Here is a 15239-nt window from a genome sequence, read left to right as displayed (position 1 = left end):
TTTACATTGTGGTGACCAAAATTGAATGCAGTATTCCAAGTGTGGCCTTACCAAGGCATTATAAAGTGGTATTAATATTTCACTTCATATATACTGGTAGTCCTCACTTTCATTTAATGACCATTTGAAGTTACAAGTTGTGCTGCCCCACTCACTCACGCATACACATCAGTGTGGTTTATGGAGAGTTTGATTGGTATTCTCCAGCAGTTCTCTTCACACAGCTTGAGAATTGTTCCAAACAATGTCAACCACAAGCAAGCCCAGATTAATCCCTGAGGCAATGGCCAATGAGCCCAGGAAACAATTGGAAGCAGCCCAAACAATTGAATCCTATAAGTAAACACAAAGCCTCCAGGCAAAAACTGAAAGCCCATCCATGTTAGCTCTGTGGTTATAGAAGTTCAGAATCTCAAAAGTCAAGTAGGAAATTCGAAACAAACACATGGCCATGACACACACACTTTGTTCCCAACAATGTCTCCCTCTGCCTGCTGTGCTAAATAGCTTACTGGTACAGCCCATCAACAGGGGCAGGACCTTCACCTGAGCAACCTGGCAGACCTGCATTTCTCTGCCCTGTGTGCTCTGAATCCACCACTGCAGGCAGCCCCTCCCCCTACTCTTCACTGGCCTACAAGCTGCCCCAGTCGAAGCCTGTAATTCTCTTTCTGCTGGCTGTTCAGGGTCAGTAATTAACTCTGTTCCATACCAGGAATGAACTCGTTCTCCTTTGAGCCGGCTTCTGAGGAAGAGTCAGAGGAGTCATCCTAGGAGGACATCACGCAAGTACACTGAAAAAAAAGTGACTTATGACAATTTTTCACACTTACAATGGTTGCAGCATCCCCATGGTCATATGATCAAAGTTCGGATGTTTGGCAACTGGCATGTATTTATGACAATTGCATCATCTTGGGGGTCACATGATCACCTATTGTCATAATATAGCAAGCAAAGTCAATGGAGAAGCCACATTCACTTTACAACCATGTTACTAACTTAACAACTGCAATGATTCACTTAACAACTATGTCAAGAAAGTTGTAAAATGGGGCAAAACTAATTTAATATCGGTTTCGCTTAGCAACAGAACTTTTGGGCTCAATTGGGCCTGTAAGTCGAGGACTGCATGTACTAACAAATTTAGTGCTGAAATAAAATGAAATACATGGTGTTGGTTTTAGGATGATATTGATGGTAAGAGGAAAAGGAATTTATTCCTCAAATTGTTTGCCGCCCATGCCACCACAAGATATCTCTAGGCAGCTTACAAGGTTAATAATACTGGAATAAAGCCGATGTTAACAGTTTTAATTTTCTTCCCTGCCTTGTTTCACTGTTTCTCAGTTATGATGCTAAATTTCTCTGGAGATTGAGCTCAGGTTCTTTGAGCCTTTCCTCATTCCCAACATTTGATAGTTTTTCCCTTGGACTTGTGCCTCAAACATTTTCCAATTTGCAATGCAAATTAAAATCATGTATAGCTAAAGATAAATTGAGCTTTTTTCCCCATATTGCTGTACCATATTCTGTCTTGTTGCACTGTGTAATATTTTATTAGTGATAGTAAATATAGACTAAATGGCAGAACAATTATGGGGATATGTAGTTGGATCAGAAATCAGTGTTAAAAAGTGATCATCAATGTTTTCTCATTAAACTGAAGAAAGGTATTAAGTGGTACGCTGGCTATGTTCTGAACTTTATCCTGTTCAACATTTTTATGAATAACAGGAATGAAGTTGTAGACAGAATACTTCTCAAATCTGCAAATGACAATTTTTAATTTCCTGAAAGACAGAAATAATATACAAAACTGATTAGAAAAAAAAATAGGTCTGCTTCAAATAAAACATTTAAGAAGCTGTAACCTTTACATAATAAAATATTTGAATAGGAACAGAGCCTTTTAATAAAGGGCAGATACAACAGCAAATTTGTGACCAATTATCATGAGTTTTTTTAAGTGCCATTTTTTTAAAGTACCAAGTTAAATCACTAATGGCTACCAGGGATATTAGAACTTCTGCAACTAGCCCATATATAAAATTTGATTATTTATTATTATTTGGGACAATCAAAATAACAAAGTGAAAAAATATTACAACTAAAATTAGTAGCTCCTACTTTGAAAACCCTTGGGATACTAATGTTGATACAGCTATAGAAAAGATAAAATGGCAGCTATTATGAAAGCCACGGGAATTCACCTCAGCTTCTCAGAAAACAAACCAGTACAAGATCTTACATGATTGGTATCTGACCCTGGTTAGATTAGCATACATCTAAATGACTATTCCAAAACCTAGAGAGGTTATTCAGGAAAGAGACACTTTTTCGTATGTGGTTGTCATTAAGTTATATGAAGTTAATTTTCAGTGAGGTAATTACTAAATGAATTGAATGTACTCCAGAGTTATTTATTTATGTAATCACATTTTTAGCTTAAAAATAGGACACAATATTGTTTACTTAATAATTAAAATTATAATCAGGAAACATTAATTACACAATTGTGATGTGGATCAGTATTGCTTCTTCAACTGCCATGCTAGAAAAAATTACACATACAGTCAGAAAGTTGAATCATCAGACGCAAGAATTAAAATTTTACAATTCTGAATTGATTTTATGCACTATTTTCACAACAGACCTACTAGTAATACTATTGACATAATAGTAAATATAAAGAGATTTATTTCTGTTTTCTCTCTAGTTTTTATTTTCTAGCATAAGTCCTTTTCTCCTTTTGATGCATTGTGAAAGTTATTCAGTTATTTACACATGTTTGCTAACTATTGTGGGGGAAAAATAGAATGAAACGTAACAGAAATAAATGCAAATCTATGCAGGTAGGAAACAGAAATAAAATGCATTTGTAGAGAATAAGAAATATATCTTGTTTTAGCATAGTTCTTATGAAAGAGGTTGGCATGGTAGTTGATTAAAAACAAAATGAGTGAGCACTGTGGAAAATGGAAATATGAAAGTATCATTTCAAAATTGCAGGAATCGTTTCATTTTCTTCTGCATTGGTCAGATCCTATCTGAAGTACGACACCAGCACGACGCATTGCAGTTTAAGAAGAATTCAGAGATATTAGAACAGGTTCTCAGAAGGAAACTGGATTATCAGAGGACCAGAAATCAATTCTTATGAAAAGATATTGAATAAACTGAAGAAGTGTAACTCTGAGAAGAGAAAACTGAGGGGAGATAAAGGCAGCATAGAAAAAGTCTTTCTAAAAGAGCAAGACAGATACCAGTAGGGCATAACAGATTTAAGTTATAAAGAGATAGATTCCAACCAAACATTAGGTGAAGGAGGAAAAAAAAATCCTTTCTAACAGTCAGAACAGTTCAACAGTGGAGCCAATTACTCTGAAGGGTTGTGGGATCCTTTTCACTGAAGGTCTTCAAGCAGAGGCTGTCAGAGATGCTTTAATTTGAATTTTTGCATTGCTACTATTATCCTATGATTTTCTGCTGCTTAAAACTGTCAGCCTTTTAATGCCCTAAGACCCAGCATGTTCCAAAGACAGCATGAAATATCCTGAACTAGATAGAAAGGAACTCCTGTGGTAAATATTTTAAATATAATTAAAACAACCATATCCCCCTGTACATTTCCTTACCTCCAAAAATAATGGAATGTGTGCTATAAATTTCATAAATAAATTTATTTAATTTGCGCGCGCGCGTGCACACACACACACACACAGACGTAATCTCCAACCACTTGTCCAGTCACCCATCCTCCCATCTATTTACAGTACACAAAAATAATATAATTGTGCCTTATAGTCTCTTGCTTTCAATTTCCCAACAAAGAAAAGCCAGGCTTCAAAGACCAAGGAAGGAAGTTTTATCTACCTAAATTATTTGTCCAGTTATTACTGTGCAAAATGTTTGCCATATTTTCCATTTTAGTAATTGAGTCACAAACATAAGGCAGAATTTTTAGAGTTAAGCATGATACAACCACAGAATAATAAATTTATGAAGATTGAATTATGCGTGAGTTATAGCAATAATATACTTTTCTACTGAAAAATTAATTTTGCATGGTGCTTCTATTAGTGTTCTCTAAGACACAGATTATATTTTACCAAAATAGGAAATAAGCATCATATTGATTATTAAAAATCTTGCTCGTTTTTAATTGTAAAAGGCTCTTAATTCTTAGGTTCTCAATTCCTCCTGACTATATAGCCCAAATTCCTTGGGACCAAGTTGCTTGAAACTTCATTTCCTGCAGTGCGTTCCACTTCAAAGCTTGATTTCATCTTTAGAGACTTGTTTTCAGCTGTACTTAACAAGCAAGAAGCAATGAAGTGTGCTTTTTTATTATTATTAATATGGGCAACATGATTGTAGAATGTCCTTCGAAGAAAAGACTAGGAAACGTGTTTATGCATATTTTGCCATCTTGGTCCTAGATGGAGTTCTTTTTATTCTTCTGGGTTCAAAGAAAACCTTATTTGAAAATATGTATTTTTAAACAAGATAAGAAAGATATTCAGAATGTTCTGAAATTCTTTCTGTGCCTCTCAATAGCAACTCCATCCTCCGTCACTTGACCGTGACTGGAAGACAAGAGGACATAAAATTAGGAATGGAGCTTTCAGAAATATTTCCATTCCTTCCTAGCAACCTTTCCCATAATGGAAGGCATTCCTTTCTCTGTACCCCAGTGTCTATACCCCACCAATTTTCCAACTCATCTCTTCTGCTGGCTTTTGTTCCTGTGCAACCCTAATGCTAAAACAAATGTAGAACAGTTTCAGGAACTGAGGATGGCTGGTCTAGTAAAGACAAGGACCAGGGGAGACATGATAGCAGTGTTCCAATACTTGAAGGGCTGTCACAGAGAGAAGGGGTTAACCTATTTTCCAAAGCACCTGAAGGCCAGACAAAGAATAATGGATGGAAACTCTCTCCATCAAGGAGAGAAACAATCTAGAAATAAGGATAAGTTTTCTGACCATGAGATCAATCAAACAATGGAACAGCTTTCCTTCAGAAGTGGAAGCTTCATCACCAAAGGCTTTCAAGAAGAGATTGGACTGCCATTCATCAGAAATGGTGTAGGGTCCCCTGCCTGGGCAGGGGTGGACTAGATCAGTGGTCCCCAACCCCCGGTCCGCGGAGTACCTGGCACCGGGCCGCGGAGCGGCTGGGGGCCATGATCACTGCAGCTGGGCGCCGTGGCTCTCCTGCTGCGCCAGCCGCTCCTCTTCCAGCCGCTCGCCCAGCGCGCAAAGCTCCCGGCAGCAGCGCCACAGCTCCTCGAGGCGCCGGCGGCTCTCCTGGTTCTGCGCGCGCAGCTTGCGCAAGTCCTGTTGGCCCAGGCAGCCCCCTTCCAGCACCTGCAGCGCCCGCAACTCGGCCTCGTATTGCTCCAGGCTCTGCGCGCAGCTCCAGCTCAGTACCAGCGCGTAGTCGGAGGCCAGCTGCCGCTTCTCGGAGCGCCCGGCTTGCGCACTTCCTGCAGCCCTTCGTGCTCGGCCAGGAGCTGCTCCAGCAGCGCCTCCAGAGCGGCGCAGTCGGCCCACAGCCCCTCCAGCTCGGGCTCCAGGCGGCTGAGACGCAGCTCTCCAAGTTGCGCGCTCAGCCTCTCCAAGCTCTCCAACTCGTGGTGCAGCGCGTCCCGCTCCAGCTCGCCTTGAGGTGATCTCAAAAAATAAGCTAGGTTGGATATGACTGGGATAAGATTTCCAGATGTTGACTTGGCTCAAGTCCTTTTTCTTGCTGAATGAAAACTCCTGCATCATGGTTGTATGTAGGATGTATTTAGAAAAATTCAAGATGGGAACCATCTTGGTTTTTATGTGATGCAAATAAAAGAATAAATAGGCTTTTAATTTCATAGTCATGGCTATTACCTTGACATTTTCGATGTCACTCTGACACCCCTGTCCCAGATAATTTGGTGAATGGACAGAGAGGCTACCAGCTAGTAGTAGGCTGGCTTGAATGCACTTACTAAGAAAGGATTCACAGTGAATTCAATGAATAACATTTTTGGGTGATCATCAATCTGATGGGAGCTATATATCTATTGCAGCATTTACCTGCAAATTTAAAGGAAGTCCAGAAAGCGATTGCAATCTATTTGGCATATATTTACAAATACATATTGAAAATAATGCAACATCTAACATTTTCTGATCATGGTGCTGTCATTGGTGTACTATCCTGGTAATTAAAAATGGTGTCTGTAGAAGAATAAAAATGTGGTTGTGTGTTAACAAAAGAATAGAAACTATAAGCATATAATCTTCCATTCAAATAGTTAGAAATTAACTAGAAATAGTTAGTCCAGTTTACAAGCAACAGCCTGACGGTAGATCAGTTTACTGAAATATGGATTACTTAAAGGGGTACTCCGGGCTGGGAGTTTTTTTACATTAATAAAATACTTACCTAGACAAGTGTTCCCCAACTAGGGTAACTCCAGCTATAACAAAACTACAAAAATGGGTCGGTACATTTTTGGGGGGGGAGGGCAAGCTGATGTTTTGCATCTTTTTCTCGCTTTTCACTGGTACTTTCTCATTTTTACAGTGGTTGGTGTAGGTGTATATTGTTTTTGCTCAAATTTAACCCACAAATTAGCGAAACAGATGTCGTTAGAAAGTTTCCTTGGGAAAAAGAAAAGGCCCAGTGAAGAGACAGAAGAAGAGCCTTCAGCATCAAAGAAATATAAAACTTTTAACAGACAATACAATGAGTCCTACTTGAAATATGGATTTATCGGGATAGGTGATTCCCACGCGCCAACCCCGCTCTGCATAGTTTGTGGTGAGCGGCTCTCTAATGAGGCAATGAAACCCTCAAAACTGCTTCGCCACTTGAATGCCAAGCACCCTGGATTAAAAGACAAACCCCTGCAGTATTTTGAAAGAAAAAAAAGGGAACACAAAGGAGAGAAGATATTTCTGAGGGCCACCACAGCAATAAAGGAGAATGCTCTGAGAGCATCATATTTGGTGGCTAACCGTATTGCTAAGGCTAAAAAGCCATTCACTATTGGTGAAGAATTGATCTTGCCCTCCACTAAAGACATTTGTCGTGAACTTTTAGGAGAGGCTGCTGTAAAAAAGGTAGCAAATGTGCCTTTGTCGGCTAGCACCGTGACTAGGCGCATTGATGAAATAGCTGAAGACATTGAGACACAATTGTTGGAGAGGATTAATACATCACCGTGGTACGCACTACAGGTTGATGAATCTACAGATATTGACAACAAGGCAATACTACTTGTTTATGTGCGATATCTTTATCGGGAGGATGTGCATGAGGATTTATTATGTGCACTATCTTTGCCAACCAACACCACAGGAGCAGAACTGTTCAAGTCACTGGATGGTTATATATCAGGACAACTAAAATGGTCCTTTTGTGTCGGCATATGCACAGACGGAGCTGCTGCCATGACCGGACGGCTGTCTGGTTTAACCGCTCGGATTAAGGAGGTTGCACCTGAGTGCGAATCTACACATTGTATCATTCACAGGGAAATGCTGGCAAGCCGAAAAATGTCACCAGAATTTAACAGTGTATTTAATGATACGGTTAAAGTTATTAACCACATCAAAGCAAACGCCCTTAACTCGCGTCTATTTGAGCAGCTTTGTGAGGAGATGGACACAGAGCACAGATGCCTTCTCTTACACACAGAAATAAGATGGTTATCCAGAGGCAAATCACTATCCAGGGTGTTTGAATTAAGAGAGCCATTGCAAAGATTTCTCTCAGAAAAGAAGTCACCACTGGCAGCACATTTCAGTGACAAGGTATGGCTTGCAAAACTGGCTTACCTGTGTGACATATTTAGCCTGCTCAATGAACTCAATCTGTCCCTTCAGGGGAAAATGACAACTGTTTTCAAGTTGGCTGACAAAGTAGCTGCATTTAAAGCCAAACTGGAGTTGTGGGGACGGCGTGTGAACAGAGGCATTTTGGACATGTTTCAGACATTAGCGGGGATTTTAGGAGAGACTGAGCCTGAGCGTTCATTCTCCCAGTTGGTGCACGATCACATGTCTTTGCTTTTAGAAGAGTTTGAGCGCTACTTCCCAACCACAAAAGACCCACGAACTGGTAAGGAATGGATCCGCGACCCATTTGTCAACAAACCAGATGAATGTAGCATGTCTGTACAAGAAGAAGATCAACTGCTGGAGATTGCAAATGACGGCGGCCTTAAAACTGCATTTGAGACAACAACTCTGCCGGTGTTCTGGATTAAAGTCATGGCGGAATATCCTGAGATTGCCACTACAGCTCTTAAGTCCCTTTTGCCTTTTCCAACATCCTATCTGTGTGAAGCAGGGTTTTCTGCAGTGACAGCAACCAAAACAAAACAACGAAATAAACTGGACATAAGCAAGACACTTCGGGTGTCATTGTCTCCTATTACCCCCAGATGGAACCGTCTCGTTGCAGAAAAACAAGCTCAGGGTTCTCATTGATTCAGTAGATTCTAGTAACTAGAGCGCTTAGTTAAAGTTTAACTGTTAAAATGTTAAAGCACTTTATATTTATGTAATTGTATTTTATTTTGTAAGGCATGTTTAAATACAATAAAATAAAAGTTGTTTAATCAAAACAATCTGATATATAAACAATCAATGTGTCGTCGCGAACAACGCCCCCCCACCCCTGCGCGCGCTCAGCGGGCCACGGTAAAATTATCACAGGCTGACTGGTCCGCGGCGATAAAAAGGTTGGGGACCACTGGACTAGATGACCTACAAGGTTCCTTCCAACTCTTTTAGTCTGTTATTCTGTTGATTTACTGTGCTTCTAATTAGATAAGTGTATACTGTAAATAGTAATATAGAAATAATAAACACTATCCAGTGACTTTAATACATACAAAAAAGTTGATGCACATTCATTTTCACATGCATGGATGTAAATATAGCTGCTTGGAAAGTATGAAAAATATACATATTTCTAATGGTTGGTCCTTTATACAGATAGAAATACAGAATAATACAGAATAACAGAACTGTAATTGGAGGATTCCAATAAGGATTTTAAATGTTATGCCATATAATTGTTATATATACATACAAACACACAGACACAAACAACACTTATAAGTTCATGCTTGTAGGAGATGACCAAGCAGAGCCCAAGGGAGGAGTCAAGCATGTCATCAGTCTTAAGTCGCTTTGTACCCACAAGAGATCTAACTCCACATTGAATTGTCCGTAGATAATAGACTCTTATCTACAGCCAATTTGCTTTTAGTGTCAATAATTCAGATTCTTGTAGTGACTGTTAGCATGCAATAAACCTTTTCATTCATTCATTCATTCATTCATTCATTCATTCATTCATTCATTCATTCATTCATTCATTTATCCACTTTGGCTCCTGATTTTCTAAGCTTGACAATGCTTGGAATAAACACATGTCCATCATTTTTTAAAAAAAAAAATTAAAACACAATAACATAAAAACAAAACTAAACTAAAAAAACCCTCAAAGGGTAGACACGATGGATCACTAGGACTTTCTCTGTTTTCTGTGTTTCTATATTTCTATAAAAATATACAACCAAAGTTAACTAGACTGCTCAGCAAGCTTCCCTTTCATTAATCCTGTTCATCACAAAGTGGCATAATAATACTGGGTTATTCTGGAGAATTGGCATTTGATGGATCTATCTTTATGTGCTCTGTCACTGTCTCCCTAAAACCTTCTGTATTTCTTCCAAGCTTTTGTTTGGATTTCTGAATGATTCTTTGGAAACAGCAATCACTTTCCACTGGGAAGATTATACTAACAACAGCAAAACTCTTTCTTTTGATTGTGTATGTTCATTGTTGGAACTGTTTTAACTGAGGTTAAAAACACTAAAAGGTAGCACTACTTTTCTCCCATTCTGTACATCTCTTCTAAAAGCTGTTTGTTTGGTTTTTGTTTTTTTTTTACTTTTTGGTTAAAACTTTTCTGCCTTTTGGATGCCCATGTTCAGTACACCTGTGAAAAGCTTGAACACTTCTATTATATGTTGTTGAAAATGGTTTACTAGCAAGAGATGTAAGATTAAACTGTAAATAAAGAAAGGAAAATGGCAGTAAGAATGCTGGTATTATTGGAAATAAAATCTTAAGAGAAAACTCAGAAGAAATTGGAGAACTTTACCTTTGAGAAGGCATTTTTCAAATACCTTAAAGAGAGTTTCACAGACTTTTTGGTTTGGTCAAAATCCACAAATGTAGGACTACCAGATTCTATAACAGTTTTGTTCTCTATGCCATATGTCTGGTAAACTTGAAAGATTCATTTTTCTTGCCATGTACATGCCAACACATCTGAAATAGACTGTGTTGTTTATCTGTGTCACATAATATATATGGGTATGTGGCAGGGGTGAGTTCCAGCAGGCACTACTGCCGGTTTGCTCATGGGCATGCGTGGGCATGCTCAGTGCAGTTAAAATTGTTCTGTGCATGCGCAGAACTCAAAAGCAAGATGGAGGTGCAGAGGGCACCACCTGGATAACTGGTTAGGTTGTGTGGCAGGTCTGGTTCACTGCCGGTTCCAGCGACCCAGGGCACCAAACCACTACGGTTCAGCTAAACTGGTTTGAACCAGTAGAAACCCACCATGGTATGTGGTTATATGCATATTATTTACTTACTTACACTCTTACTAACTAACTTACTGACTTGTTTATTTGTTTATTTGTCATGTTTATGTGGTGTATATTGGAGGTGATAACCCTTTGAGAGCTGTATGCAATGAAATTTTATTTTAATCTATGCCGGTTAGTGTACATTTAAAAGTTATTCTAAGTCTAAGCCTAAATTAAATTAAATTGCTAGTGTAATTTTAGGAAAAAATAGTTACCAAGCTAAGGGGTGAACTGCCCTTTACTGAGTATCTTCACACAGGCTATGTTCTATGGATGGCTTGATTTGGTCCCTTCACTCACCAAGGATTGGATGTAATAAGTTATGTGGCACTTTCAAATCTATGTGTATGAAGAGAAGTTGTTTATTTGGGAGTGTCAGACCCATGTTTCCAAGAAGCTGAACATCTTTGGTGAGCCTCTTCCAAAGGTCCTGCTAAATGCTATAGAAGGGTGGTTGCAAGAAGGAATGCTGCATAGCAATGGCACCAATGGTGCTTTTCCCCAAAAGGCAACTGGACTTTCTTGGGTTTTTTTTTAAACATTTTGCTTTTCATCCAAGAAGCTTCTTCAGTTTGGAGAACCTTCCTGAATGAGACACAATGCACTTTCAAGGGAAATAAAACCAAGAAAGTCCAGTTGCCTTTTGGAAAAAAGCACCTTTGGTGTAACCATGATAGAAGTGGTATTCAGCAGGTTCTGACTCATTCTGGAGAACCAGTAGTGGAAATTTTCAGTAATTTGGAGAAGCAGTAAATACCACCCCTGACTTGCCCTGCCCCATTTATTCTATGCCTCCTGAGTCTCAGCTGATTGGGAAGAAATGGGGATTTTCCAGTAACCTTCCCCTGGAGTGGGGATTTTACAGTATCCTTCCCTTGTCATACCCACCAAGACACACCCACCAAGTCATGCCATGACCACCAAGACACGCCCACAGAACCAGTAGTAAAAAAAATTTGAATCCCACCACTGAACCATGACCTGGATGATTGAAAATCTCCAAATATAGGGCAATGACATTTTGACTGTAAAAAGTAAAAGGATCTTACTCAGAATTCTTTCTGGCATTAGTTGTTGCAATTCAGGTACCAGCTCTACCCCTTTCTATTCTAGTAGGAATTTTAAATTCTAGTAGGTGAATGATTGCATAATGCATAAAAGGATGCCTCTTCTGTTTATGTGTTTTCTATTCTATTTCTTTTTGCACTTTAGTGTAAATAATTTAATTTAAAATTAGAAATTAGAAATAACTGAGTTATTTAAATAACATATAAGCCACTCACTCTATCCAGAAGTACATCTCTGAAAGTGGGTTCATGTGTGTGCGTAGCTTTGTTGTCTTCCCGGGAATAAAATAAATAACAAATAAAAAAGCAATAAAGAAAAGAATAAACGATAAGGAAGAAAAAATGTTTCCTCTGTTGGTTTTAGCTTCCTTTTAACAGATAATCTGCCTTTGTGTTCTGCATTCTTTATTTCTATCAGCCAGCTCGATCTGTTCCCCATTAACTGAAAAAGATTGAAACTGGGCACCTGGACTGTACAAGATTAATTTTTTGAACGCTAAATTGGAGACTAGGTTGTGCTTTTTAACAATCCTGAGAAAAATACGGTATGGTCTACTAGCTACATTTCCAAATGGATTTAATCCATTAAACACCGGAAACCTCCTCTAAATCATTATTTTATAAAATCTGGAAATGGATATTCAACAGAAGGCTAACCAAGATTAGGAACAGACAAGTGTTTGGCTCATTATAAAGTCAGATGTGTTCTATGGCATTTGAGTGGACAACAGAGACACTGACATTAATGCATGGCTCATTAGAAATGAATTTGAGTTTGGCCTTTTATTCTACTTACTTCACTTAAAACAAAGCACTTAATATATACTGGAATCTCCTTCAAAATGCCAATGATGTGTCTTTTTATGCATACTGCTGCACTTTAAGGTAGTATATACATGCTACTTTTGAACTAATAAGAACTTGGCTTCCTTTCAGGCATGAATCTATTACCTAACAAATGAGAAGATCAAATTCATTTTAATTTCTTCTGTCCCTGATGCCAAAAAAATGTGGAATGTTTCAGATTCCTCTTTGCCCTTGGCACTTATCACATTACAAAACTGACAGCAAGGGCAATGATTTTTATCCTGTCAAATTTAAAATTATTACATAGTATTTTTAGAATCGGCTACCAACTTTATAATAAACAATCAGAGGACTTTTTATAAAAACATCCCATTTTTCTATGGTTTTTGTTCATCCTAAATAGCAATCCCTGTTGAGTTCCCTGTACAGTTCAACATTTGGAAATTATTACTATATCAATGAGTCAGAAGTATACCTGTTTTTTTTTTTCATTTCAGCCAATGAAATAATAGTTGTTATGAATGCAGCCGCTGGATTGTGTCTCTAGCCTGAATGGTTTTTTCAGGCTCAAGAGAGATTGTTCATATAGAGATTTCTGATTGTTTCAATACAATATGCATGCCTCTACATCAAAATGGGGCATTGGAAAAGGACAATTTATCACTGTAATTTCTATGGTCACCCACTTATTATTTGCACTTTATTCCCTGGACAGTAGCTCTTCCTTGATTAGACTATGGAGGTCTTAGGCTAGAATGTTTAGAGAAATTCTGCCTAGGAAGGAGAAAATTGAAAAATTACCTCTTGGGAACCAAACTATTTTCTTAGGCAATGAATATTTGAAAACAACACACACGTTTTACTATTATAGGAAAATACTCTAAGCAAATATAAAGCTCTGTTGTTCCTGAATTGTGTTCCCAAACTGGGAATAAGTCAGGATGAACTTTTGCTGAATTGTGCTGGGACATGTTATTTCTGCAATATCGAACCTTGATGTAGGAAAGATCTGCTCTTTGTTCTGTTAGGACTTCTTTTATTTTGGCAAACCTCTTTGGGTAGAAATGGATAGGGAAGCAATGTTTTGTTACCATTAAGCCTTAATTCATCAAACCTTTGTCTTGACTATACCATTTTGGTCTGCAGCTCTCCTAACAGAAGATAATGAACTCTTCTTGACATCTGGAGTTTCATGCAGACTCTGTGGAGATTTAATTCGTTTGAACTAATTTACATTAGTCATTTACTTAGAGGCAGGAGGCTGTGACTCTGGAATGGAGACAGATATGGAAACTGGATAGCTGCCTTTCTTAACAATGTGAAAAAGAATGGTGTGAAATGATGCAGTATATGGGCACAATAAGCCATTGTTTATAAAACTAAATGTTACAATTCAGCAATGTAGGATTTGAATGGTGCCATAGTGAGATCATCCCCCAAGGTTTCATCAAAGGCATTCCAGTTTAGAGGTCACACTGTAATCTGCAGTATTATCTTTCATTGTTCCTGTGTAACAAACCAACAATATAACAATATCACTTTGCTATATTTTGGGATTTGATTGTTGTATTTGTGCATGCAATAAAAGATTTTACCTATCTCCAATTGCTTTGGTCCTCATTTAAAGTGGGCAATCTTTTGACATGAATAGTCAACACATGAGTCTCATTTACAAACAGAAGACATAGAATTTGGACTTTTTGAGAGGCTCAATTGTTTGGAAGAATTTGCTTCACTCTTTCTATTTTCCCAACAATAGGTGGAGGAAAAAAGAAGAGCTAAATACTCTTCTCAGTATTGAACATTAACTCATTCAATATCTATATCAAATCATTGTTTGCAATGTTCCACTATTTACATTGTTGGATATGCTTCATTGGATAGTGTGTTAGCATGGAGACACAAATTGATACATCTCATTCACATTTAACTTTGAGAAACCTTGGGTTCAGGAAAGATACATAAGTATGAAATATGAATGAAATATTACACTTTATATTCAATAGTCTTGAAAAGAGCCCTGCTCTAGGGCTTAGAATAATATCCTTTGGTTTTTGCAATAGAATCTCAGTCATTTTATATGAAGGAAAAGTAGCAAGCAAATCTAGATACAAAAATATTAAGCAACCAATTTGATATACCTTACATTGGAAAAACATTTCAAGTTGGGCTTTTGCAAAAAGTATTTTAATCTAGTGGTGCTACTCCTCCTACTTCCTCACCCCAGAAAAATTTAAAAGACAGTAAACTGACTTTTGGGATAGGACAGGTGCAAACTATAAGTTTTAACTGAAATACAGTAGCTTTAGTTTAATGCATGGGGTTTATAATTAAGTTGGGCAAATATTTGCCTTTTGTATGAAATAGAGATTTTCTTCATTTACTGCAGAACAATTTTAAGGCCCATTTTTTTCCTGACAATTTTAATACATAATAAAATCAGAAAAGTTGATAAAGTTGAACAGAATCAATATTTATTTTAGATAGGTAGGTAGTAGGTAGGTAGGTAGGTAGGTAGGTAGGTAGGTAGGTAGGTAGGTAGATAGATAGATAGATAGATAGATAGATAGATAGATAGATAGATAGATAGATAGATAGATAGATAGATAGTGTGTGTGTATGTATTAATTAATTAATTAATTAATTAATTAATTAATTAAGGGGTCAAGAGAGATTTTCCAGCTTTGTTTAATCTTTAAAAACCT

General features: G+C 37.8%; 1 protein-coding gene across 1 annotated transcript; it reads left to right on the top strand.

Annotated features, from left to right (window-relative positions):
- Positions 1 to 6463: 6463 nt before the first annotated feature.
- LOC116513655 (SCAN domain-containing protein 3-like) lies at positions 6464 to 8599 on the top strand. The gene has a single exon (XM_032224819.1). It carries the CDS (start codon positions 6483 to 6485, stop codon positions 8478 to 8480), a length of 1998 nt encoding a protein of 665 aa, XP_032080710.1. The 5' UTR covers positions 6464 to 6482; the 3' UTR covers positions 8481 to 8599.
- The last annotated feature ends 6640 nt before the right edge of the window (positions 8600 to 15239 follow it).

The sequence above is a fragment of the Thamnophis elegans genome, chromosome 1 (assembly GCF_009769535.1).
Source record: "Thamnophis elegans isolate rThaEle1 chromosome 1, rThaEle1.pri, whole genome shotgun sequence".
In the NCBI taxonomy this organism is placed as follows: Eukaryota; Metazoa; Chordata; class Lepidosauria; order Squamata; family Colubridae; genus Thamnophis; species Thamnophis elegans.
Note: the sequence above shows the minus strand (reverse complement) of the source record. Positions and strands in the feature narration are given on the sequence as shown.